Source organism: Schistocerca americana, chromosome 2 (assembly GCF_021461395.2).
Source record: "Schistocerca americana isolate TAMUIC-IGC-003095 chromosome 2, iqSchAmer2.1, whole genome shotgun sequence".
Taxonomy (NCBI): Eukaryota; Metazoa; Arthropoda; class Insecta; order Orthoptera; family Acrididae; genus Schistocerca; species Schistocerca americana.
The window spans coordinates 1,049,528,305-1,049,554,555 of record NC_060120.1 but is presented as its reverse complement, the minus strand read 5'-3'; the positions used below and the strand labels follow the sequence as shown (position 1 = coordinate 1,049,554,555).

Here is a 26,251-nt window from a genome sequence, read left to right as displayed (position 1 = left end):
GTCTCACGATGATGTCATCCTCCAGTGAAATTGCGGCGGTTTTTTCCATTGCCTGGCTGAGCTATGGCAGCTGTTAAGCTTTACATTTGCTTTCTGCATTGCCCTCCAGCAAACATGGTTCTCGGCAATGCGGGCTCCTGCAGTCCGCCACTATAAAGGATATTACAGGAACCGCAGCGACTATAATCAAGTGTCAGATGGAGTTTGCGTTTATGTCCTAAACTCAGTATGTAGTGAAACTGTGCTCCTTCAAACCCCTCTTGAAGCTGTGGCTGTCAGAATTCGGACTATGCAAGAAATAACTGTCTGCAGTGTACATCTTTGTCCAGATTGTGCAGTATCCCTGAATGTATTAGCTGCACTGATTGATCAACTCCCTAAACCTTTCCTACTTTTGGGAGATTTTAATGCCCATAACCCCTTGTGGGGTGACACTGTGCTTACTAGCCGCGGCGGAGATGTCAAAACTTTACTGTCCCAGTTCGACCTCTGCCTCTTAAATACTAGGGTCGCCATACATTTCAGTGTGGCTCGGCTCAAGGTAGTTACTAGGCCACTGATTTATCAGTTTTCAGCCCAGGACTTCTCCCATCTATCCACTGGAGAGCACATGACGATCTGTGGGGTAGTGACCACTTCCCCACCTTCCTGTCACTGCCCCAGCATCAGTCCCACGGATGCGTGCCCAGATGGGCTTTAAACAAGGCAGACTGAGAAACTTTCACCTCTGATGTCACTGTTGACTCTCCCCCACATGGTAACATCGATGTGATGGTTGAGCATGTGACAACCACAATTGTTTCTGTGGCAGAAAACGCAATCCTTCGCTCTTTAGCGTGCCCCCGGCGAAAGACTTTCCCTTGGTGGTCGCTGGAAGTCGCTGAGGCAATTGCAGAGTGTCAGCAAGCTCTACAGTGACATAAGCGGGACCCTTCCCTAGAGCCTTTAAGCAGCTCTGTGCCTGTGTACGCCAGCTTATAAAACGCCGGAAGCAGGAGCGTTGGGAGAGGTATGTGTTGACCATTGGGTGCCATATGTCATCTTCCCAAGTCTGGATGAAGATCAGATGTCTTTTTGGGTACCAGACCCAAACAAGTGTCCCTGGTGTGACCAACAATGGCGTGCTATGTACCGACTCAAATGCGATTGCCGAGCACTAAGCTCGAGCCTCTGCGTCGGAGAACTACCCCCCAGCCTTTCGCACCCTCATACGGTGGATGGAAAGGAAAGTCCTCTCATTCACTACAGGCCACGGTGAACCCTACAATGCCCCTTTTACGGAGTGGGATCTCCTCAGCGCACTTGCACATTGCCTGACACAGCTCCTGGGCCACATCTGATCCACCTTCTGTGTATGCAGATGACTTCTGCATTTCGTACTGCTCCTCCAGAACTGGTGTTGCTGATTGGCGCTTATAGAGAGCCATTCACAAGGTGCAGTTATTAGTTCTAGCCCACGGCTTCCAGTTTTCAGCTGCAAAGTCATGTGTCATGCACTTCTGTCGGCATCGTACCATTCATCCGGAACCAGAACTTTACCTTATCGATTTTTAGGACTGGTTCCTTATACCCGATTGACTTGGCTACCTGACCTTTGTCAGCTTAAGCAGAAGTGCTGGCAGCACCTCAATGCCGTCCACTGCCAGAGCAACACCAACTGGGGTGCAGATCGCTCTGTGTTGCTGCAGCTCTACAGAGCCATTGTTCAGCCTCGCCTTGACTGTGCAAGTCTGGTTTACAGTTTAGTGGTGCCCTCAGCATTGCGTTTACTCGGCTTAGTGCACTTCTGTGGTGTTCGCCTTGCGACGGGAGCTTTTAGAATGAATCCGGTGCCCAGTGTCCTGGTGGAGTCTGGAGTCACTCCATTGCAGATCCAACGTGCACAATTGCTTGCCAGTTATGTTGCACACATTTGTAGTTCTCCTGAGCATCCGAATTACTGTCTCCTTCTCCCACCCATGGCTGTTCATCTCCCACATCGGCGGCACAGGTCAGGGCTAATAATTGTGGTTCACGTGTGATCCCTTCTGTCTGAACTGGAGTCCTTTCCTTTACCGCCTCCCATCCAGGTCCGTCCACATACACCTCCATGGTGTACACCTAGGCCGCAGATTCGTCTGGACCTGTCGCATGACCCTAAGGACTCAGTTACTCCTGCCACTCTCCGCTGTCACTTCCTCTTGACGTGTTCCGGGGCTCTGAAGTGGTTTACACCGACGGCTCTATGGCTGATGGTCATGTTGGCTTCACCTACTCCACAGATGACATTTTGAACAGCATTCCTTTGCCCGATGGCTGCAGTGTATTCGCCGCAGAGCTTGTGGCTATCTCTCATGCACTTCAGTGTATCCGTTCATGCCCCGCGGAATCGTTTCTTCTGTGTACTGACTCTTTGAGCAGCCTACAGACTATCGACCAGTGCTGCCCTTGCCATCCTTTGGTAGCGTCCATCCAGGAGTCCATCTATGCCCTGGACCGGTCCCGTTTTTCAGAGGTGTTTGTGTGGATCCCAGGACATGTTGGCATCCCAGGCAACGAACTTGCTGACGGGGTGGACAAACAGACTATGCGGAAACTGCATCTGGAAATGGGCATCTCTGAACCTGACCTGCATTCTAACTTACGTCGTAGGGTCTTTCGGCTTTGGGAGATGGAATGGCATAACAGTACACACAACAAACTGCATGTCATTAAGGAGAATGTGTGGAAGACCTCCATGTGGGCCTCTCGCAGGGAATCAGTTGCCTCTGCCGGCTCCTCGTTGGCCACGCTTGGTCGACCCTCAGTTACCTCCTGCGGCACCTGGTTGACAGTGGCCCATATTCTGCTGCACTGTCCCACTTTGACTGCCCAGCGACGAAATCTTGGGTTACCAGACTCAGTGCTGCTAATTTTATCTGACAGTGCCTCATCGGCCGATTTAGTTTTACGTTTTATTCATGAGGGTGGGTTTTATCATTTAATCTAAGTTTTAGTGCATGTCCTTTGTCCCTCTGTGTCCCACACCCTAGTGCTTCTAGGGTTTAGGTTTTAATGTGTTCTCCTTTTTTGTTCTCATGGTCAGCCAGCCATGGTAATCTGCTTTTTTGTTTTAATCTCATCACCCGGTTTCTTCTGTTTCTGTGGTTTTCTTGTCGCCTTTTGTCCATTTACATGTTTGTTGCCCTTCATCATTGTTGTGATTTTTCCTTTCATTCCGTTTTGAGTTGTCAGTCTCGTTTATTTTATTCTCACACTTGTGGAATTGTTTTATTCGGAACAAGGGACGGATGACCTCGTAGTTTGGTCCCTCTCTCCCTCGTTTAAACCAACCAACCAACCATTCAGAATGGTACATGGGGAGAAAGTACGTCACCAATGCTGCATATGAGGTCTAGTATTTTTGTTTCTCTCATCATGAGGTTTTGTGTGAGACGTGTGTAGGAGGAAGTAATATGTTGCCAGGCTGTTCTTGGCATGCACAGTATTGGAATTTAAACAACAATCACGTCCATGAGGGAAAATTCAACTCTTGTAGCATCAGCTACTATTTTCGTTATGCTTTTGCATTTACAAAATGACAGTGACAAAATTTGCATCCCTTGTAATCTTCCCTGTATCCAGTATTAAGATTAACTAGTAAGGGTCCCAGATTAATAAGCAACACTCAAGAATTGGGAAGTGGTTAAATCAGTGTTCTGTAACCAAATTCTTTTGTGCGTGAATTACCTTTTCTTAGGTTTCTTTCAAGGAATCTCTCTCTGGGGCATCAATGTTCCCCACAACCAGTTTTATTGGGTGATTCTTTCATAGTATCGTCAGGATGAAGATGATATGTCTTTTACACCTATAACTGCTTTATTGCATGAATGCCTCAGGTGTTTTACTCTTGTTCTGCTTAGTTTGGAAAGTGCAGGAGAAAGGCAACTCCTTTGGCTATCATGCTGATCTGTAACGGGCAATCAAAAAGTTTCTGTTTGAGTGTGTTGTAGCATGTATGCAAAATAGCATGACTCCGATACGAGTATATAAGCACAAACTTGTAGGCAAGAGATTAGTGTGGCATTTGTATCTTTCTGACTTGCATGCGGTAAATGCAGAAATGTTAACTATGGTGATGTTATTACCAAATGCATTCAAACAGGACCAATGTATTGTTAGTCTTTTCCTGGAAGCTGTAATGTAATTAACTGTTGGAGATAAAGTTTATCTCATGCAAAAAGTATGATGCCCACAGTAAAGCGTTAAGGTAACTTCATTATGTTGCCAGAAAATGTGTTTATTTAATTATGAATATTTTCTTTTATGATAAATAATGGATTCATTTGAGATGTTAAATGTTGTATATTTATATGTATCTTTGGAGTTTATTAAGGTCAGTAGACCAAAGAATCTGGAATGCAGGAATGTCTGCAACTTCCGGGCACATGTTGGCTTGCCCGCCACTTCTTTGTCGGTATTGGAGGGAGATGGGCGTGTTTATGTGACCAGTGCAGTACAATGCATTTAGAGTATCAATGTTCATAGTGAAAATGGTGTAGTTACTAAACAAAAAGTATGAATAAATATAATTTTTAGCAGAAAGTATTTCAGATCCGGTAGTGTTTATTTCAAACAAGAAGAAAACCCAGGCCATGCTTGTTGGAATGATTATTTTGCAGACAAAACTTCGAGAACCCCTAGACAAATGAGATCTGCAAGGGTGTAATCTTTCGCAGCTACTAATAAATAAGTCTTGCCGAAATTGTGCTGGAACTATTCATATTATACTCATTCAAAAACACATGCTGAGATTGTGGTCCTATCACAATATACTGCATAAGATTCCACAATTGTTCAGTTATCTAAGAAACGCGATAGGTAACAGCCAGTACAAAGCCAAAGGACAAACATCAGTAGGCATTCATCAGAGAATGAAGACTGTATATGGGGTAGCGTATCTGCCACGAAACCACTATTGTGGAATGGTGCACCCTTCACAAATGCCATAACTCAGAAGTTACGCCAACTCAAGAGAGAAACAATACAGCGCCCGTCGTTAGTCGTGATCTCATCCTGTGTGATTATCATGCCTTTGATCCCTTGGAAAAAGACTGTGGAGGGTCAGAGATTCCTGTTGTACGACTGTGATGTGTAGCAGGCAGCCAACAGAAAATATGTTAAGCCTCTTAGTAGCTAGAAACAGTTTTAATGAGGCATTGCTAAGTGGAGAATCACTGCTTGTGGAGACTTTAATGCCAATCTTAAAAGAATTTTGAACTCTGTGGCCTGTGTTTTACAGTTCTCTGAGTTCAAATTTTCTTCTCTTGGCTTTGTTGTTGTTGTTGTGGTCTTCAGTCCTGAGACTTGTTTGATGCAGCTCTCCATGCTACTCTATCCTGTGCAAGCTTCTTCATCTCCCAGTACGTACTGCAGACTACATCCTTCTGAATCTGCTTAGTGTATTCATCTGTTGGTCTCCCTCTACGATTTTTAATCCTCCACTCTGCCCTCCAATACTAAATTGGTGATCCCTCGATGCCTCAGAACATGACCTACCAACCGATCCCTTCTTCTAGTCAAGTTGTGCCACAAACTCCTCTTCTCCCCAATTCTATTCAATACCTTCTCATTAGTTATGTGATAATTCCATTTAATCTTCAGCATTCTTCTGTAGCACCACATTTCGGAAGCTTCTATTCTCTTCATGTCCAAATTATTTATCGTCCATGTTTCACTTCCATACATGGCTACACTCCATACATATACTTTCAGAAATGACTTCCTGACACTTAAATCTATACTTGATGTTAACAAATTTTTCATCTTCAGAAACGCTTTCCTTGCCATTGCCAGTTTACATTTTATATCCTCTCTACTTCGACAATCATCGGATATTTTGCTCCCCAAATAGCTAAAATTCCTTTACTACTTTAAGTGTCTCATTTCCCAATCTAAATCCCTCAGCATCACCCGACTTAATTCGACTACATTCCATTATCCTCGTTTTGCTTTTGTTGATGTTCATCTTATATCCTCCTTTCAAGACACTGTCCATTCCGTTCAACTGCTCTTCCAAGTCCTTTGCTGTCTCTGACAGAATTACAATGTCATCGGCGAACCTTAAAGTTTTTATTTCTTCTCCGTGGATTTTAATACCTACTTCGAATTTTTCTTTGGTTTCTTTTACTGCTTGCTCAATATACAGATTGAATAACATCGGGGAGAGGCTACAACCCTGTCTCACTCCCTTCCCAACCACTGCTTCCCTTTCATGTCCCTCAACTCTTATAACTGCCATCTGGTTTCTGTACAAATTGTAAATAGCCTTTTGCTCCCTGTATTTTACCCCTGCCACCTTCAGAATTTGAAAGAGAGTATTCCAGTCAACATTGTCAAAAGCTTTCTCTAAGTCTACAAATGCTAGAAGCGTAGGTTTGCCTTTTCTTAATCTAGCTTCTAAAATAAGTCGTAGGGTCAGTATTGCCTCACGTGTTCCCATATTTCTACGGAATCCAAACTGATCTTTCCCGAGGTCGGCTTCTACCAGTTTTTCCATTTGTCTGTAAAGAATTCGCGTTAGTATTTTGCAGCCGTGACTTATTAAACTGATAGTTCGGTAATTTTCACATCTGTCAACACCTGCTTTCTTTGGGATTGGAATTATTATATTCTTCTTGAAGTCTGAGGGTATTTCGCCTGTCTAATACATTTTGCTCACCAGATGGTAGAGTTTTGTCAGGACTGGCTCTCCTAAGGCTGTCAGTAGTTCTAATGGAATGTTGTCTACTCCCGGGGCCTTTTTTCGACTTAGGTCTTTCAGTGCTCTATCAAACTCTTCACGCAGTATGATATTTCCCATTTCATCTTCATCTACATCCTCTTCCATTTCTATAACATTGCCCTCAAGTACATCGCCCTTGTATAGACCCTCTATATACTCCTTCCACCTTTCTGCTTTCCCTTCTTTGCTTAGAACTGGGTTTCCATCTGAGCTCTTGATATTCATACAAGTGGTTCTCTTTTCTCCAAAGGTCTCTTTAATTTTCCTGTGGGCAGTATCTATCTTACCCCTCGTGAGATAAGCCTCTACATCCTTACATTTGTCCTCTAGCCATCCCTGCTTACCCATTTTGCACTTCCTGTTGATCTCATTTTTGAGACGTTTCTATTCCTTTTTGCCTGCTGCACTTAATGTATTTTTATATTTTCTCCTTTCGTCAATTAAATTCAATATTTCTTCTGTCACCCAAGGATTTCTACTAGCCCTCGTCTTTTTACCTACTTGATCCTCTGCTGCCTTCACTGCTTCATCCCTCAAAGCTACCCATTGTTCTTCTACTGTATTTCTTTCCCCCATTCCTGTCAATTGTTCCCTTATGCTCTCCCTGAAACTCTGTACAACCTCTGCTTCTTTCAGTTTATCCAGGTCCCATCTCCTTAGATTCCCACCTTACTGCAGTTTCTTCAGTTTTAATTTGCAGTTCATAACCAATAGATTGTGGTCAGAGTCCACATCTGCCCCTGGAAATGTTTTACAATTTAAAACCTGGTTCCTAAATCTCTGTCTTACCATTATATAATCTATCTGAAACATGTCGGTATCTCAAGGCCTCTTCCATGTATATAACCTTCTTTTATGATTCTTAAACCAAGTGTTAGCTATGATTAACTTATCCTCTGTGCAAAATTCCACCAGGCAGCTTCCTCTTTCATTTCTTAACCCCAATTCATATTCACCTACTACGTTTCCTTCTTTTCCTTTTCCTACTATTGAATTCCAGTCACCCATGACTATTAAATTTTCGTCTCCCTTCACTATCTGAATAATTTCTTTTATGTCATCATACATTTCTTCAATTTCTTCGTCATCTGCAGAGCTAGTAGGCATATAGACTTGTACTACTGTTGTAGGCGTGGGCTTCGTGTCTATCTTGGCTGCAACAATGCGTTCGCTGTGCTGTTAGTAGTAGCTTACTCGCATTCCTATTGCTTTATTCATTATTAAACCTACTCCTGCATTACCCCTATTTGATTTTGTATTTATAACCCTGTCTTCACCTGACCAAAAGTCTTGTTCCTCCTGCCACCGAACTTCACTAATTCCCACTATATCCAACTTTAACTTATCCATTTCCCTTTTTAAATTTTCTAACCTACCTACCCAATTAAGGGATCTGATATTCCATGCTCCGATCCGTAGAATGCCAGTTTTCTTTCTCCTGATAACGGCATCCTCCTGAGTAGTCCCTGCCCTGAGATCCAAATGGGGGACTATTTTACTTCTGGAACATTTTACCCAAGAGGACGCCATCATCATTTACCATACAGTAAAGCTGCATGCGCTTGGGAAAAAATTACGGCCATAGTTTCACCTTGCTTTCAGCCGTTCGCAGTACCAGCACAGCAAGGTCGTTTTGGTTAGTGTTACAAGGCCAGATCAGTCAATCATCCAGACTGTTGCCCCTGCAACAACTGAAAAGGCTGCTGCCCCTCTTCAGGAACCATACGTTTGTCTGGCCTCTCAACAGATACCCCTCTGTTGTGGTTGCACCTACGGTATGGACATCTGTGTCGCTGAGGCACGCAAGCCTCCCCCACCAACGGCAAGGTTTATGGTTCATGGGGGGAGGCTTTAATTCATGCAATTTGAATGAACTCGAAATATTGTGTGGGTCATATTATCCAAATTAGTGTAGCTTTGTTTCCTGTAATAACACATGCAACAATGTAGCCTACTTTCTTGTATATAATTAATTATCCATTTTCCTTTATATTCATCATCAGTTTATTCCTTTTGCTGATTAACAGGTCACGTGGACTTTACTGTTGAAGTGGAACGTGCCCTCAGAGTTCTTGATGGGGCAATACTTGTCTTGTGTGCTGTAGGTGGCGTGCAGAGCCAGACCCTAACTGTAAACAGGCAAATGAAACGTTACAGTGTACCCTGCATCGCGTTTATAAACAAACTTGACAGGATGGGAGCAAATCCAGTCAGAGTTCTCTCACAAATAAGGTAAATAAGGTAATTATCTAACAAGACTGCAACAGACAAAGATAGCTATACTGAATTCACCCGTATTGTAATTGTTTTCAGAAACACTGAACAGAAAAAATGCCTTGAAAACTTATTGCATAGTTCATTTTATTGATTTTTTATATTATGTTGCATCTAATTTCTTGTCAGTTTTATTACTACTCTTATGTGTGACACTCTATATGTAAACATGACTCAGTGAGTGATGTAGTTAATCAGTTTATTGGCATACAGTTCTGTGGAGGCTGTTGGTATCAAGGAAAAGCTAAATCACTAGGAACACAATTGATCTCCCCAGAATGCTCACAACGCTTTCGTGGGTATGCGATTAATAAACATGCGCCCCTGAGACTTTACCATGCTCTGCTACTTCCATTACTCTTTCTGCATTGCGAGTCTAACCTATGACCATCCTCTTCCTCCCCTGAGGGGCTTAACCAGTAATTGTAGTGCTGTATCCTCCATCTGTTCATGTTTCAGCAAACACTGTAGGATGCAATGGCAGAACATTGAGTTTCATATAGAAACATTTGGGTTGTAGGGAGGTACAAACGTGTATTCAAAAAGAACATTAACCTCAAGATGTGCTACGTAGTGATGGGCGGAATGACTGTTGTTGCAAAATGATCATTAACTGGCAACCTCTGGGAAGCCCTCCACACCTGAGTTGTGTAAAATTTAACCAGGCAAGTAGGGCTCTACATGTATAGACTTTATAAACCTTTGGCTGCTATGTAACATCATATTAAATAATAACTTCTTACGTGCACATGCAAAAACATACAACTTTGTTTCTCTTTCTTGTAAAACATAAAAGGGAACAAACAAGGGAACATCAAAGGCAAAGAATAAACAGTATTCAAATAGTTAATGTTTTTTTGATGCTGACCGCTGAACTGTGCATAACTCTTTATTTATTTTGTCTATCTTCCCGTTGCCAAGCAGCCCTCTCCCAGTAGAGCGGAGTTCCAGGTATGTGTGGAAAATTGTATTCTGACCTGCCCTTATATAAATCACTAGTTGTGTGTCTTGTTCTTCTATTGCCATATCTTCCACCAGATTTGGTTTATTTGCTGTTCTGGAAGATGCTTGCTCCTATTCTGGCACCATATTCCACTGTGAGTCTTGTGCGTCTTGATGCTTTAAGTCTCCCAGCAGTAAATGAGCAGGCTTCACTCGAACGACTGACACAGCACTGGTTTATTGTAAACCTGGAGCTTCATTGTGTGCGCCTTACATTGCTGTACTTTATAAAGTCCAGTCTGCAATGGGCCTCTTACTGTGTTGGTTCGTAACATCACATGTGAACACTTGCTTAAGTCTCCGTGCACAAATAAAGGAGTGTCACCATGCCATTTCAACTGTTGTGGTGGAGATTAGCCAGCTGTGCTTTAACCCCCTTCAATAAATGCAGTAAGCCAGTCTAACTCATACACTCTTCAAAGAACTCACTAGGAAGGTGCAAGACTTCTCCGCGCAGAAGCTCTGTTGTGGATGCCCCTAGGTCAGGTTTGAAAACAGTGCACAGACCCAATAACACCAGTGGCAATGCTGTAGACTGTAATCTTCCCTCTCCTACTTTATTGCTGCTAGTGTCAACTATGGTAAAGTCTTTTCTGAAGATTTAACAGGAGTAAGATTACAATAAACTTTTTAGTTTACTTATCTTTTTCCTGTAGACTTAGCTCCAGTTGTCCTTGTCTAGGGGTCTGATCCTTGAAGCTGAAGCTGAAATTCTAACATTTTAGGTTCTCATTGTTTTACGTTAATTTATTTTGTCACATTTTAATATATCACACAGTCTTTTAAATTTTCACATTAACAAAGCTGAAATTACATTGTTTGCCCATACAAAAAATGTGTCTAATCACATCAGAGGCATGCTTACTACTACTTCACTCTGTGGTAATAACAGTATTCCAAAGGGTTTACAATTTTTCTTGACAAATGAATTTCTGTTACATTCGATCATTATTTCATAAATGAATCCAGAAATAAACATAATAAGTAGTACTTGATTGCGTAATTAATAATAGAAATTTGAAGTGTGTCAAATATTTCGTAATTTCAAATGTTTCCAGGGGAAAAAAATGAGTGTATGTTCATAGCTAGTACATATCAGTTGTAGCATTGAAAGTAAAGTAATTCCTATTCATAAATTTTAGCTTGAAATATAACATATTGTGTATAAAATTACATGAATGTTTTTAGAAAAACAGCAGAGCTAATATTGACCTGCTCAAAATTGACTACTACTGTTGAGGCAAAGTAATGCTAGAGCAGGATGTCCCTTTAGGAGACGAACTGTCACCATGACACATCAATGCAGCTTTAAGTGTTCTGTGCCATTGCTATCATTCCTTTACTTTCTGGACGATAACTTGTTCTATGGTGACGTCAGAGTCCACAGATGTTTGCCAGTTCAAGAAATAATGAGGATTTGAACTGACAATCCTGGTCAGTCATGACTTGCACTGGGCATCCAAATCTTGCTACCTATGTCACCAAGAAATTTCAACTTTGTCTCTGCTGATATGTCTTGAATCAATACAGTTTCTGCCTGCCTCGTTAACCTGTCAATCGCTGCTAGCAGATAACAGTAACATTCAGACACCAGTAGTGGACCAAAGATGTTGAGATGCACGTGTTCAAATCGACCAGATGGTTCATCAGAGTGCCCCACTGGTTTCTTCACATGACATCCCACATTACAATGTTGACAGGCAGAGCATGCCTGTGTCCACCTTCAACACTTATTCCTAACTCCAGGTCAAACAAAGCATTCCATCAGCAACTTGTTCATGTACCTGGATGAGCCAAATTGTATATGCTTTTGAATATCTCGCACCATAAACGTTCAGAAATGAATGGTATATGTCTTCCTTGTGAGGTATCTCACATATTTTAATTTAATCACCTTCCAGACATATTCTTGCAGTCTCAACACTGTGGAGGTACTCTGCCAAAAAACGTGAAGTTGTATGTCTTCTCTTTGCTGTCTTGTCCACCTCGCATAATCCACAGAATTGGTTCTCGCCGCAACACTTGAGAAATATTTTGATATGTTATTCCCTGCTCCTTTTACACGACATAAGCCAATGGTGAACAGGCTTATGTACTCTGTCTGAACTGCGTAACTGATAGTCTCTGTATGGTTGCTGAATGCAATGGAGAGTGGTTTGAGGTCTGTGAACACTGAAAATGGTCAACCATCAACATAAGGCCAAAAGTGCCTTTTTGACTTGTGTACTGCTAGCAGTTCTTGGTTTTACACACTCCAGTTCCTATGTGCTTCCATGAGTTTTTGTGATAAAAACCCTAATGGCTGGCAGTGCCCAACAGACCCTTTATGCAACGCTGCTCCAATGGCTGGCTGATTTGGATCGACTGTTTTAGGTAGTGTTGCATCTCTTTCAGGATGGGCCAGTAAAACTGCCTGCTTCAGACTTGTCTTGATCTGTTCAGACTTGCTGCATGCAGGGTGTCCAATCTAGCTTGTGATGTTTATTGGTGCTAGAATCTGTCACCGTCTCTGCGAGTTGTGCTTGTAAAGGAGCTGCTCCCGGCAGATGTCAGTAAAAATTTACAACACCTAAGAACTTACATAATTGTCGCAAATTCAATGGCCAAGGTGTTTGTTATATAAATTTTGCTTTCTCTTCCGATGGGCGGATGTAGTCTACTGAAACTGCGTGAACCAGGTATGTCATGTGGATTTTTTTGCTAGTTGCACTTATTTTCATTAATTATCTTCCTGTACCTACATAGTCTTATCAAAAACTGCTTTAAACTGCACCTCACGGAGAATTTATGTCGCTGAAAACACCAGTATGTCGTCAAGACAGGCGAAGATGAGGTCTAATCCTCATAACGCCTCATTAGTGAAACATTGCCACATTTGAGCCACATTTTTAAGGCCAAATGGCATACGTAAAAATTCTAAGAGGCCAAAAGGTGTAATGACACCTGTCTTCAATATGTCAGCGTCTGCAACCAGTATTTGATGATACACCATTTGATAATCTATGATGCTGGAATATTTTGCTCCCACTAGTACGTTCATAAAATCACACATATTGGACAATGGATATTGATAGGGCATTGTGCAAGCATTCAACTCCCTGTAATCACACAAGGCCTCTAACTTCCGTATCTCTCCCTCTCCCTCTCCCTCCCTCCCCCCCCCCCCCCCCCCCCTCCCTTTTTTTTACTACACATAAAGGTGAGCCTCATGCACTGTCATATCTTCGTATCACTCCTTTTTCTAACATACATTTGAACTCGGCCTTTGCGCCCATGAATGTGCTGCTGCCAATCTTCTCACTCTAAAAAAGACTGGAGGGCTTGGCACTGTGTTTATGTGATGAATTGTGTTATGTGCCACTGTGGTCGGCATTTGTGTGGTCTACCTCTGTCACTTATACCCAACTGCCTCCTCTTTCTCTGAATTTTCCTAGAAACCCAGTTGCCATTTCTTCTCCTTTCCTGAGTCGAGCCAACTGAATATTGGTGGTGTTACTGTATGTGTACAGAAAATCTGCTCCTAAGATTGGTTCCGGCATATCCGCCACTACAAATGTGCAATGACAAGTATTATGAAAACCTGAATTCACATCTTTGCTGCAGCCGCCATACGTTGTTATCAGCTGTTTGCTGCTGTGAGGTGAACTGACAAACTGTCCTTGAGTTACATATCTCTGTCTATTGGCAACATGCTTACATCAGACCCAGTGTCTACCAGATAATAACATAAAGTTTTCCTGGTGCTCAGCTGTAAGTAGATGAGTGGATGCATTGGCGTAGCAAAATGTTCGTGGACGTGACTATAGCTGTGTCAGCCATTCGTCAATGCAGCTTACAGTGACAGTTGTTTCTTGTGGTTGTGTTGCAACTTGTCAGCCTAGCTTTGTCATCTCAATCTTCAGAAGACACCACAGTAACACCATCTGGGGTAAAAGAATTTGCATCATTCCCCCTCCCATCTCACAAAGGTTGGCATACACAATTCATTACCATACTACCACCATATCATTGTAGCATGCTCCCCTTCACTTACAAACTAAACACCCATCACGGAACTTAACAAAATGCAGCATAACACCACTACAATAAAATAGTACCACAGTCATCATATGTTTTACTCATAAAACTACTTCATTTATCCTGCCCTGCTGATATATCTAGATTTAGGTGCAGATATCTGTTGGTGTAATCTGGGTGCTCAAGGTACTCTGCATACATCCTGCTTGTCAACTCCCATTTTTTTTTCTTCTCTTCACTGGTAACAACACTGGTATTTATGGCAAAGCATCCACAGTTCTCTTAAGCTTGATGCACCCTACATGAACGATGGAAGTTTTTGTTGATAACTGTAACTTCACATTCACAAGTGAAGTCATTTCTATGACTTGATATTGCCTTTAGTACTGAGTGAAGAAATTTTTTTTTTATTTTACCCTTTGGTCTGCAGGGATTCACCAGGATAACCCATTGACTGATTTTGTACTCAGGTAATTTGTCAACATATTGTCCCACTTGTTCTTGACATTTGAGCGGTATCATATTTACTTTTTTTGTCCGTTTCCAAACCTCCCATAATGTCTTCACCAACTTTCCATTTTTTTCTAATTTTTGACTTATTCACTTCAAAAGGTGTTGCCATCTTTCTACTGTATAACAACATTGTATAGTGGAAGTCCAATGCTGCTGTGTACTTTAGAAGTGTACACAACTGTGACAAGGCAGGTAAACATCCTAATCATTGTAGTGGCTGTATATATAACAACTTAACATCTTGCCAACAGTATGATGTACACATTCCCTTCTCCCATTTGACGGGAGCCTGGTGGGGGTGTGAAAAGGTCTAGTTCTTAGCTTCTGCATCTGTAATAGATAGCATAACTGTTTAATCAACTCAAAATAAAGTTGGTGCCATGGTCTGTAATTACTGTCAGGAATGCCAAACTTCAGTAACCAGTTGTTTACCGTAGTCTGTGCCACTTTATTTGCTTGTTGCTTCGTGATTGCAGTCATTGTGACATAATTTGAAAAGTGGTCTATGATGGTTAACACATTGCGGTTACCTGCCAGTTTTACGTTGAACAGACCCAAAATGTCCATTCCCACCATTTCAGATTATTCTGATGCCTCTGGAAAGCTCTCTGGTACTCATTGATAACTCAGATCAGCATGTTGTGCATGAGGGACACCATTCCTCACATACTGGTCGACATCCTGCCTCTGTGTCCCCTGCCAGTGTTGCTCAGCTGTTCAATCATTAGTTATCCTTTGCACTCTGGTACCTGTTAATGCATGGTCATGTGCTTCCATCAACACTTCGACCTTCAAAGCTGAAGATATCACAATATGTGGCTTGCACTTCATCATCCTACACAATAGCCTCTTATGTGTCGCGAATTGTGGCTGTGTGCTAAATAACTGGCAGTCTTCGTCGGCAAGCAGCATTTCTTGCCAAACAGCTAGGTTTCTGCCAATCTTTCTGTGCAAGCCATCAACATTGCTGTTTTTCCTGCGGGGCTTGTGTCCCATCTTGTAATAGAATTCCCTAAGTTTTAAAACACAGTGCGTTAATCAACTCAAAGGATCTTCAATTCCTGTAAACCACTTTAATGCTGCATAGTCCATCATAAATTTGTATTTCCCACCATATAGGTAACAACAGAAATAGATAATATCGTATATAACACTCGCCTTATCTTTCTCTGTGGTTTTGTAATTGCATTCACCTTTATTGAACTATCTCAATGCATGTGTGCTACTGGGTGTTCCCTGCCTTCTGTGTCCTAACTTAGAATATATCCAATTGCGTGATTGCTTGTGTCACAGGAAATTGTAGATTTCTTCTCATAATTTGCAAATATTAATATTGGCTGGTCTTTAAGCCTCTTTCTATTTTTCAAATGTGGTCGGACAGTTGACCACTGGAATTCCACACTTTTTTCAACAAATGAGTTGACTGTCTAGCAATTTCAGCTAAATCAATTTTCTATACTAATAACACAGTCTTAGAAATGATTGAAGCTGCTTGTTGTTTGTGGCGGTAAGAATTCAGGGACAGCACATAACCTTGTGTCAGCCTTGACGCCATCTGGGTTAATTATATGACCTAAATAGTTTACCTCCAAGGATGTAAAGCGACATTTTCCAATACTTAATGTTAAACATGCCAAACATAACCTCTTGAACACTTTCTCCAGTCACTGGGCATGCACCTTTAGATCTTTAGAAGACACAGTATCTTCATCTAAATGGACTGTATACTGCCATGACTTTAATATCCTTAGTGCTCCATTCAGTAACCTCTGCAATGTAGATGGTGTTTTTTTGAACCTGAATGGCACCTGTGTATACTGATTGTGACCTCATGGAATGGTAAATGCAATCTGCGGCCAATCGTGTGGAACCAATTCTAATCCATGATATCCACTCTTCAACTCCATTGTGGAAAAGCATTTACATTGACCTAGGTTGTCCAAAGTTTCTGTTATGTTCAGCGTAGGATACACATCCTTGATTGTTCTTGTGATTAGGTATTTTTAATCACAACTAAATTTGTATTTCTTTGTTCCATCTGGTGATTTCTTTGGGACAACAATGATGGCTGCTGCCCCTGGACCAGCACTCTCCTCAGTATGGCATCAGCTTATTGCTGATTGATGAATTTTTCTTATAGGTTGCAGACATTTAAGTATTTTGTACAGCTTTCTGTAGACTGGGGGTTATTCCACATCTGAATATTTTGCTAAGTCATGGGTGTCACTGGTATTGGGCCACTGGGATTGAACAAATCTGCAAATCTTACTGATTGAGTTTCCATAGCAGACTTATCTTTTCCTTTTAAATGCTTTACCTCATTGTGTAATGCAGATGCATTGATGATTTGCTTGTGGCAAATGTTCCTACTCGACCTATCCAAATCATCCCCATCTAGGATGTTCAAATTGGCAATCAGTAGGCATCTTGACTGATCTTCTTCACCAGACCCAGAATTATCTACACTCATCAGAACCATATAATGTCCATTTCCTGTGTGCTTGCCACATTTCTACACAGAAAATTGTGCAAAGTATCCAGTTCATCATTAAGTTCTAATGGCACTATAACACACAACATGTTGTCCATTACGTCAGTGTCAACACTCACCCACAGTAATTTTCCTGTACCTTTTGGTACTTTATCATGCAAATTGAGCTTTAATGAATGAATGTGCGTGCAATTTATTTGCTTCCACCTTCATGATCACGAGCCTTGTGACACTGTATCACTTGCAGCGGTTGCCCCCAGTCACAAAAACATCCCACTGAGATCAAAAGTATGCTGGGATATATCACCTTTTTCTTGATGCTTATTAAGAAAATCCAGCCCGAGGTTGTGCACTATCCCTCACTGACAAGGGGTAATACTTCCATATAATCCTGAAAATACAGAAATTTATCTGTACTGACCTGAATGATACAAAATCTTTGTCCTTACTCCACATAACCTACATTGCAGAGACTTCAGTTTGTGCCTTCCCAGGAGGTCTGGACTAGTTACTGAAACATAAGCCCCTGTGTCCAATAAATACCTATGTTCCATTCTGTTTACAATCCCAGCCAGGCTTGAATCTGCCATTGCAAATGCTTTTTCAGCGTTCTGATTTTCTGGAAATGATGTCTAGCAGTTGAGGAATTCCTGATGGCGTTTAACAAGCACTTGCCATGATGCCATTCACTGTGCTTTTTACTTGACAGACTCGTGCCCAATGCCCCACCGTGCTAACTTCATAACACTGCGGTTAGCAGCATCGTTTCCGAACATATATCTAGTGCCCTTTATTCTGCCTCTTGTAAAATAATTTTACCTGCCTCTTCATTCTGTGTCAGTTCATAAGTATGTCCATTGATTTTTCTGATTGTTTCTAAGAATGCCTGCACCAATTTGTTTCATTTCTGAGACATTTTGTTAAGTTATTCCCTGAAGAATCTACACTATTCTTTTTGAAGTACCACTGATAGAGTCCCTTTCTAAGTTGTTCAAATGTGTGCACCTTATTTAACCCCACAAGCTACATGGTGTACATCTTTGTATCACATACTACTCATAACTTAGCCATAAGCAAATGTACATCGCCTGGCCAATTACCCAGACTAGCAGCAGCTTCCAGGTAGTCAGTAAACATTAACACATCCGTAGTTGTAGTCAATATTCTTCTGGATCTTGACCGCATTATCAGTGTGTAAAACTTCTGCTATTGTAAGTGACCTTCCTCACGATATTATTTTCACTAACTGCTGAATGAGAAAAGTTTGGTTCTTACTTACTGGCGGAAGAGGCTGTTATCAAACTCTGATTGGCTATTCAGGATGAGGAGGAGGGGTGTTAGACATTGTGTATTGGCGTTTTCATTACTTCATTTCGTTGGTGGAAGTAAGGGTTCTTGATTGGTGTTTGTTTTATTGCATGCCACTGGTGGAAATAGGCAAATGGAAAATAGGGCGGCAGTTGTGACTTAACATTTCACTTGTCGACTAGTGCCGGCTGAGGCGTGCCGGTACTCTGTGTACCTTCAGCCCCTGTGGTCTCCGGCACACCTGTGTTTGTTGCTTTGCATGAGTTTTTGTACTGTAGCACTGTTACTCCCGGCAACCGAGGTGCCAGAAGTTGGTACCCATCCTCTTTATTCATGTTGGTGGGCCACTTGGCTGTTTCTAATTTTCCTCCTGAAGGCAAGAGGCTGTTTCAACAGTATACAGTAATCTCAGAATTCAATCTGTTTGCCTCACTCATCATGGTGTTCTGCCACCAATGACTTGATGTGTTGTCTTAGTTGGGTATATCTTTCGTGTTCAGATACCCACGTGTTGATGGCCCAGAATGCTGGCTCCAGTATTTTGATGACACCTTCATTACCTGGCCACACAGAGAAGAGGAGCTACAGAACTTCCACCAGCACCTCTGTCAGCAGCACAGCAGAATCCAGTTCACTACAGACAGAGAAAGGAATGGAAATTTACCAAAAGCCTGATGGTAAATTGGGCATAGAGTATATAGAAAGCCCACCAGTATAGACAGGTACCTACGTGCCTCCACCAACCACCACCCTGTGCAGGAGAAATCCGCCCTGCACACTTTAACCAAGAGCGTCCCAGGATCAGCGAAGGAGGAGGTCTGAAGGCTGAACTAAAAAACCTCGGGTCCATTGTTGGAGCCAGTGGTTATGGGATGAAGATGATAGATAAAACTACAGTGGCAAAGGATGAATGCAGGAGGGAAGTGCAGAAGGAAGCCCAAATCATCATCGTACTACCATATGTTCAAGGGGTTGCTGAACATGTCGTCAAAATTCCCTCGAGTAGGCATCAAGCTGATTTTTTGAAGCAGCAACAGAATAAAAGATTTCTTGGCTCAGTGAAATATGCAGTTGACATGCTAAATGCTACTGGAGTTTACGAAATCAGGTTTGAGTTTGGACTAGTGTATGTAGGTGAGAAGGAGCATCCATCAGCACATCGGTATCTGAAATGAAAGATTTATCCAATTTAGACAACGTATCAAGTCAGCATTGGCAGAACAGCAGGAAGAGTATGGCAAACAGAATTTTGAGGAGCCTGTATACAGATGAAACAGCTTTTTACATTCAGGAGGAAGATTAGAAAGGCGATAAAAATAGCCAAGTGACCCACCAACGTGAATGAAGAGGATAAGTGCCGCCTTCTGGCGTCTTGGCTGCAAGTAGTAACAGCACTATGGAATGGCAGCTTTTGTGAAGCAACACACCACAGAGCCCAAAAGTAAACAGTGCTACTTCACAACTGCCATTTGCCTGTTTCCACCAGTGGCAAGGAATAAAGCAAACTCCAATCAATGAACTCTATTTCTACCAATGAAAAGAAAGAATGCAAACACCTATAAAGAACATCAAACACCTCTCTTCCTCATGCTCAATACCCTGCCAGAGTTCAATAACAGCCTCTTCCAGCAGTATGTAAGAACCAAACTTGTCTCATTCAGCAGTCAGCAGAGGAAGGCAACTTGTATTAATGGTCAAGACATCATACGTTTTACACATTGACAATGCAGTCACAGAGACAGAACAATTTTATTGACTTTGACAATGGCCACAGAAACCTATGCTTGCATCCTTACTTGGTTTTCCCAGAAAAAGAGCCACTAAACGATCCGCAACATGGTTCACAGAAGGAGCTGCTGTACCGACCGAAGCCCTTGCCTCCACCATTCCGGGTTGTTTATACTCACTTTATGCCATTAAAAGGTCTGGCTGCATTGTAACATGGCACTCTTCTGCATTGGTTCATCCATCCATATCGCCAAAACTTCAACTGCGTTCTTGCATCGTCATTGCTTGTGTTTCTGGCATTTGCGCAACCTCTATCTAACAATACAATATACTTAAAGTACATGCAAAGCAAGGATTTCCACTACAAACACTTGGATTGAGATACAAGAAAAATGACAGATCATAGTCCATTGAGATTCTGAGCACTGACTTACTTCATGTCCATAACATCTGTGTATGCCACACATAACTGGCACTGCCTACTTACACAGTCATTTATGACCCATTAAATTACACCACCAAGCAAGGTGGCGCAGTGGTTAGACACTGGACTCGCGTTCGGGAGGACGACGGTCCAATCCCGCGTCCGGCCATCCTGATTTAGGTTTTCCGTGATTTCCCTAAATCGCTCCAGGCAAATGCCGGGATGGTTCCTTTGAAAGGGCACGGCCGACTTCCTTTCCCATCCTCCCCTACTCCGATGAGACCGATGACCTCGCTGTCTGGTCTCCTTCCCCAAAACCAACCAACCAACCATTAAATTACAGTATTGGTATCTGACTGCCTGCGAATAATATGCTTTACAATTCCCCTTAAACTGTGAAAACTTCACAGGTCCATCTGCTTTTGTGAATTACACCATCAGAGTTCTATGCTCGTCCTGTGTAACTTATCATGGCTGTGGACAAAAAAAAGCAAAAAAGATGACTAAAATAAAAACTCATCCACCAAAACCATACTGCCGAACTGCACGCGGCAGCCAGACACGCGATCCTGGTCATTCACCTCTACTGTCACCACCTACAGTGGCTGGTATGGTTGGCTGCCATTGTGGGTGATGGAACAGGGCAATTGGAGGTCAGGATGCTGGTAGTCCACCACACAGGGCGGGGTAGCAGTGAGTGGTTGCCTGGTAGTTGTATGATGTATCGTCAAGAAAACAGTCTTGTTAAATCATTCATTTATTATTCAGTGTGACACTAGTTGTGACAATGTCCAGAGAGGTTAATGCCTGCAAGACATAAGCTGTACACAGCTGGCAAGGAATGTACTATGGTTAGCATGAGGGTAATGGTAATAGGCTGCCAGCAGTTTTGTGCAGGCAAGGAAGCAATGATGCCATCAGCAAGGCAAGTCTGCTGACACCAACAAACAGTATCCCACAATGGCAGCCTTGCTACCTAGCGACAGCCAAGCAGCTCCAGATGAGGCCATGGCACGTGAGATCATGTTGTAGACCCATTGTAGAAGAGACAGCTCCCAACCTTAAGTGTCTACCCATACAAGCAGGAAGGAGTTTTCTTGCGCAAGTTATGATGGATGAGTGGCTGCATGGCCCTAGTCTTGAGCTCTAGACTTCCGAGGTAGCAGGCCAACAGCATTAGACTCGGCATGAACAGCAGTGCTGCAGTTGGCAATGGCTAAGTTTGGAGAGAAAAACCTGTAGTACTGTGGAGACTCGTGGACAGCTGTAGGTCTCTCCTTGGCACTGGGTGCTGGCAAACTGCAGTACCTCTGACTATAAATGAAGAATATTTATGCAGTCCTGGCATGTGCTCATTTTGCTAAGACACTGGGTTCCACCACAAGTCACAACAGAACTATGGTGCGGACATGAAGTAATCAGGCCATCCACTCTATGTTGGTGCTGCCTTTCTGCTGTGTCAATACTATTCCACTGGTGCTCTGTATGCTTAGTGACAACACAAGGCAGCCATCTTGCCACCTTGGCAACAATGCTCACTGCATCAGCAGGCATCTCTTGAGGTAACTTTGCTCGGTCAGCCCTACTTGACCTGTTTGCCTGGCTTCTTGTGTTTACCAAGGAAAGAGTGTCAATTTCACTCAACCATGTCAAGTAAGTTATTTGCAGCATAAACATTGCCTATGCAGAGAACTGCAGACAGTGAAAGTGTTACCCAGTTCTCGTCACTCTCAGTAATGTTTTTTTGTGCTTTTTTGTCTTCTTAGTCTTTATTTTATTGTTTTCTTTGTTTGCAAGACACATTGCGAAGGTTGCATCAGGACTTGATATATTTCCTATGAGTGTTCTCACATAAAAGAGAGCAAATATCTGAAAGCAAAAAATTATTATTATTATTATTTTATTAGAATTGTTGCAGGGCTCATAGAGAGAAGATCCTAGTACAGTTAAAACCTGCCTCCTTATGTCTCCTATAGAAATACTTCAAATCATATAATGCTCCTGTACAAAAGAGGTTACAACATTTTGTAGGAAGGATGACTGACCTGTGTGGCGAAAAATGGCTGTGGTTGTCAGTGACTGTTACTAATGCTCACACATCACCCTTAAGAAACTACCATAAGAAGTAACTTTATCTCCTCGTGTTAACATCTTACATAGGAAAGGGTCTTGACAAATAATTGCTCATCACTTTGTTTGGGTTCTGATGTTCAGAAGTCTACTTAGCTACATCCAGCCTAAATTATTTCAACATGCTGGAGTCAGCAGTACAGGTAATGTTCCAACACAAATGACACTGTGTGTTGTTATCAAGAAAGCCTAAGACAGCAGTTATTGGCATAATATTTTTGAAGATCATTTTAAATGGGGAATATGAGGACACTTTTCCTTTCATGTACTATATGTCCTGAGTTTACACTCTTTTTTTGATTGATTTGGTATAGGTTTGGAAACATAATATCAAACTGCTTCATTCAAGAAAGCAGTGTACCCCAAGGAAGTGTAAGCAGGGAGCCATTTTTGCTATCGCCACCAACAGCATTATGTCCAGAGGTGTAGGGACAGTAGGTTACTGTAGGTTGAGGCTGGTATTATTTTGTGGGCAGTTCAGAAAAGCTGGTGGTGGAGGGGAGGATCCAGATGGCTCGGATAGTGAATCAGTCATTAAAATCAAGCATGTTATGTTCAGCTGCATGTTTGACCAGATAGTGGTCTACTTTGCTCTTGGGCACAGTTTGGCAGTGGCCATTCATCGTGGTGTACAGCCTGTTGGTAGTCAGAAGCTGTGCAATGGTTGCAGGAGAGCTGGTATATGACATGGCTGCTTTCACAGATCACTTGGTCTTTTATGAGTTAAGATAAACTTGTGACAGGACTGGAATAGGAAGTACTGGGTGGGTGGATTAGGCAGGTCTTGCATCTGGGTCTTCCACAGGAATATGATCCCTGTGGCAAGTGGTTGGGACTGGACTAGGGTAGGGATAGACTAGAATGTTATGAAGGTTGGGTGTGCAACAGAACACCATTTCAGGACATGATGATAAATAAAATACTGATGAAGGATGTGGTTCTGTTGCTCCATTCCAGGGTGGTATTGTGTGGAAGAGGGAGCTTTTTTATAGCTTGCTCTTTGGGGGGGGGGGGAGGATGATTGGCGGGTGGGGGTGGAGAAATGGTATGGAAAATCTGTTTGTGGACTAGGTCAGGGGATAGTGCCTATCTGTGAAGGCCTTGGTGAGACTTTCAGCATACTGGGAAATGGAATTCTTGTCACTGGATATATGTCGTATCCAGATGGCTAATCTGGTGTGGAAGGGGTGGCAGCTGTCAGAATGCAGATACTGTTGGTGATTGGTGTGGATGGAGCTATCAGAGAGGAGGAGGTCAGTGACCAGGAATGTGCATGCTGGCTTGAGGATGACCAATTGAAGCAGATGGCAGAGAATGCGTTGAGGTAGTGAAGGAATGAGGATAAGGTGTCTTGGCCCTGAGTCCAGTTCATGAAGATATCACCAGTGAATATGAACCAGACCAGGGGTTTGGGGTTTTTGGAGGCTAGGGAGGCCTCCTCTAGATGACCCATAAACAGATTGGCACAGGCGGGTGCCAGGTGAGTGCCTTTGTATATTTTCCCGTCGAAGGAGAAGTTAGGTGTTAGGATAAAGTTAGTCAAAGGAGAAGTTAGGTGTTAGGATAAAGTTAATTAGGTGTGTGAGGAATGAGGTAATGGGAAAGGTTGTGTTCAAACGTTTTAGGATAAAGTTAGTTAGCTGTATAAGGAAAGAGGTAGTGCGAAAAGTAATGTTCAATTGCAGCAAGACCTTGGGCATGAGGGATGTTGGTGTATAGGGAAGTGGCATCAGCAGTAACCAGTAGGAAACCAGGAAGTATAGGGGTGGGGTGGTAGAAAGCCGTTAAAGGAAGTGATTGATATCTTTGATGTGGGAGGCTAAATTACGGGCAGTTGGTTGGAGGTGATGGTCAGTGAGGACTGAAATCCTATCAGTGGGGGCAAAACAACCAGGTACAATGGGGGGGGGGGGGGGGGGCGTCCAGGAGTGTTGGGTTAGTGAATTTTGGGGAGCATGTAGAAGGTGAGTGTATTGGGTGTCCAAAGGGGTAAGGAGGGAAATGGATTCAGGGGAGAGGTTCTGGGAAAGGCATAAGGCTTCAAGGAGGGACTGGAGGTTATGTTGGACTCTTGGGATTACTCTGGCAGAGCTTATAGGTGGATGAGCCAGACAATTGGATGAGGCGTTCTGCCAGATAGTCACTGCGACTCATCATAACAGTGGTGGAGCCTTTGTATGTGGGGAGGATGATTAGGTCAGGATCTGTTTTGAGATTGTATGGCTGTCATTTTCTCTGCTGAAAGGTTGGTGTTCTTAGGAAGGAACCTGGGGAAGGATGGTGAGGCCAGATTGCAGGTAAGTAATTCCTGGAAGATGACCAGAGGGTGGTTAGGCCAGATGATGATGATGATGATGATGATGATGATGATTGGATTGTGGGGCACTCAACTGCGTGGTTATTAGTGCACTTTCAAATTCCCAAACTGTGCTCAGTCCAATCTCGCCACTTTCATGAATGATGATGAAATAATGAGGACAACACAAACACCCAGTCATCTCGAGACGGGAAACTCCCTGACCCCGCTGGGAACCGAACACGGGACCCCGTGCTCAGGAAGCGAGAACGTGACCGTGAGACCATGAGCTGTGGATGGTTAGGTCAGAGAGGAGGAGAATCATGGTTGGATGGTAGTATGAACTGGGAGAGGTAGGGTTCAGTATTGGAATTAGTTTGCCTTTGGTTGGAGGAATTGGTGGCAAAGAAGTGTTCCTATTGCAGGGATTGGGAGAAGAGTAGGTCTTTGACAAGTCCAACATGGTTAAATGTAGGTGTAGGGCTGAAAGTGATGCTTTTGGATTGGGCGTAAATTTATGTGGGGCTGAGGATTTTGATGGAAAGATTAACAACAGTGCCCCAGGATAGTTTAGGGTCTGGATTTGGAGTGTGTTGGTAGGGAATTTTGGGCAGATGTGGCAATTTGAAAGGGTCTGCTAGGCAGGGCCTGGATGCTATAAGCGATTGATGAAGTGGAACACTGTGGGTTGGATAGTTTGCTGCCTTACCTCAGTATGCATATATGACATGTCAATATTATTTTTTGGGTCTGCTGACACACAGGATGAGTCAGAACATTCAAGACAACTTTCTGAACATTCAGAATCAAAAGTGGAAAATATGTGATAGATGCCAGGAAAAGTGAGAATTTGAGGCAACAGTAAAGCAGATACAGCATCCGCAGATGTCTGTCTCACTGTAATGCGGATGAATCTTGCCGTTATATGTTAAGGCACAATTTGAGAACTAAAACTATCCTAGTTTGTCATGAGCTCTGTTCATCATTTAATCTGTACACATAATACTGTAAAGTTCCATTGTAATAAAAGTTATGGAAGGAGTAACATCAACTACTCATCACATAAATGAAGTGTTCACAACAGGGCACAAACAAGATTGAAGTGGAATCTTCCTGGCATACTAAAACTGAGTGTCAGACTAGGACTCTGAACTGACATCTTTGCCTTTCGTGAGCAAGCGCTCTACCAACTGACCTATCTAAGCACAACTCACAACTTGCTTTACTTCTGCCAGTGCCTCATCTTTTACCTCTCAAACTTCACAGAAGTTATCCTGCACACTGCTGGGGATTGCTTCCAGAATTAATTTTCACTTTGCAGCAGAG

The 26,251-nt window shown here is 42.6% G+C and overlaps 1 protein-coding gene across 1 annotated transcript in view; it reads left to right on the top strand.

Moving 5' to 3' along the window:
- The window catches only part of LOC124594928 (elongation factor G, mitochondrial), a 78,268-nt gene that overhangs the window by 6,658 nt on the left and 45,359 nt on the right, over nt 1–26,251 (top strand). Inside the window, exon 4 of the mRNA XM_047133426.1 lies at nt 8,770–8,974. Coding sequence (XP_046989382.1) covers nt 8,770–8,974 — 205 coding nt within the window. The remainder of the gene's footprint in view (nt 1–8,769; nt 8,975–26,251) is intronic.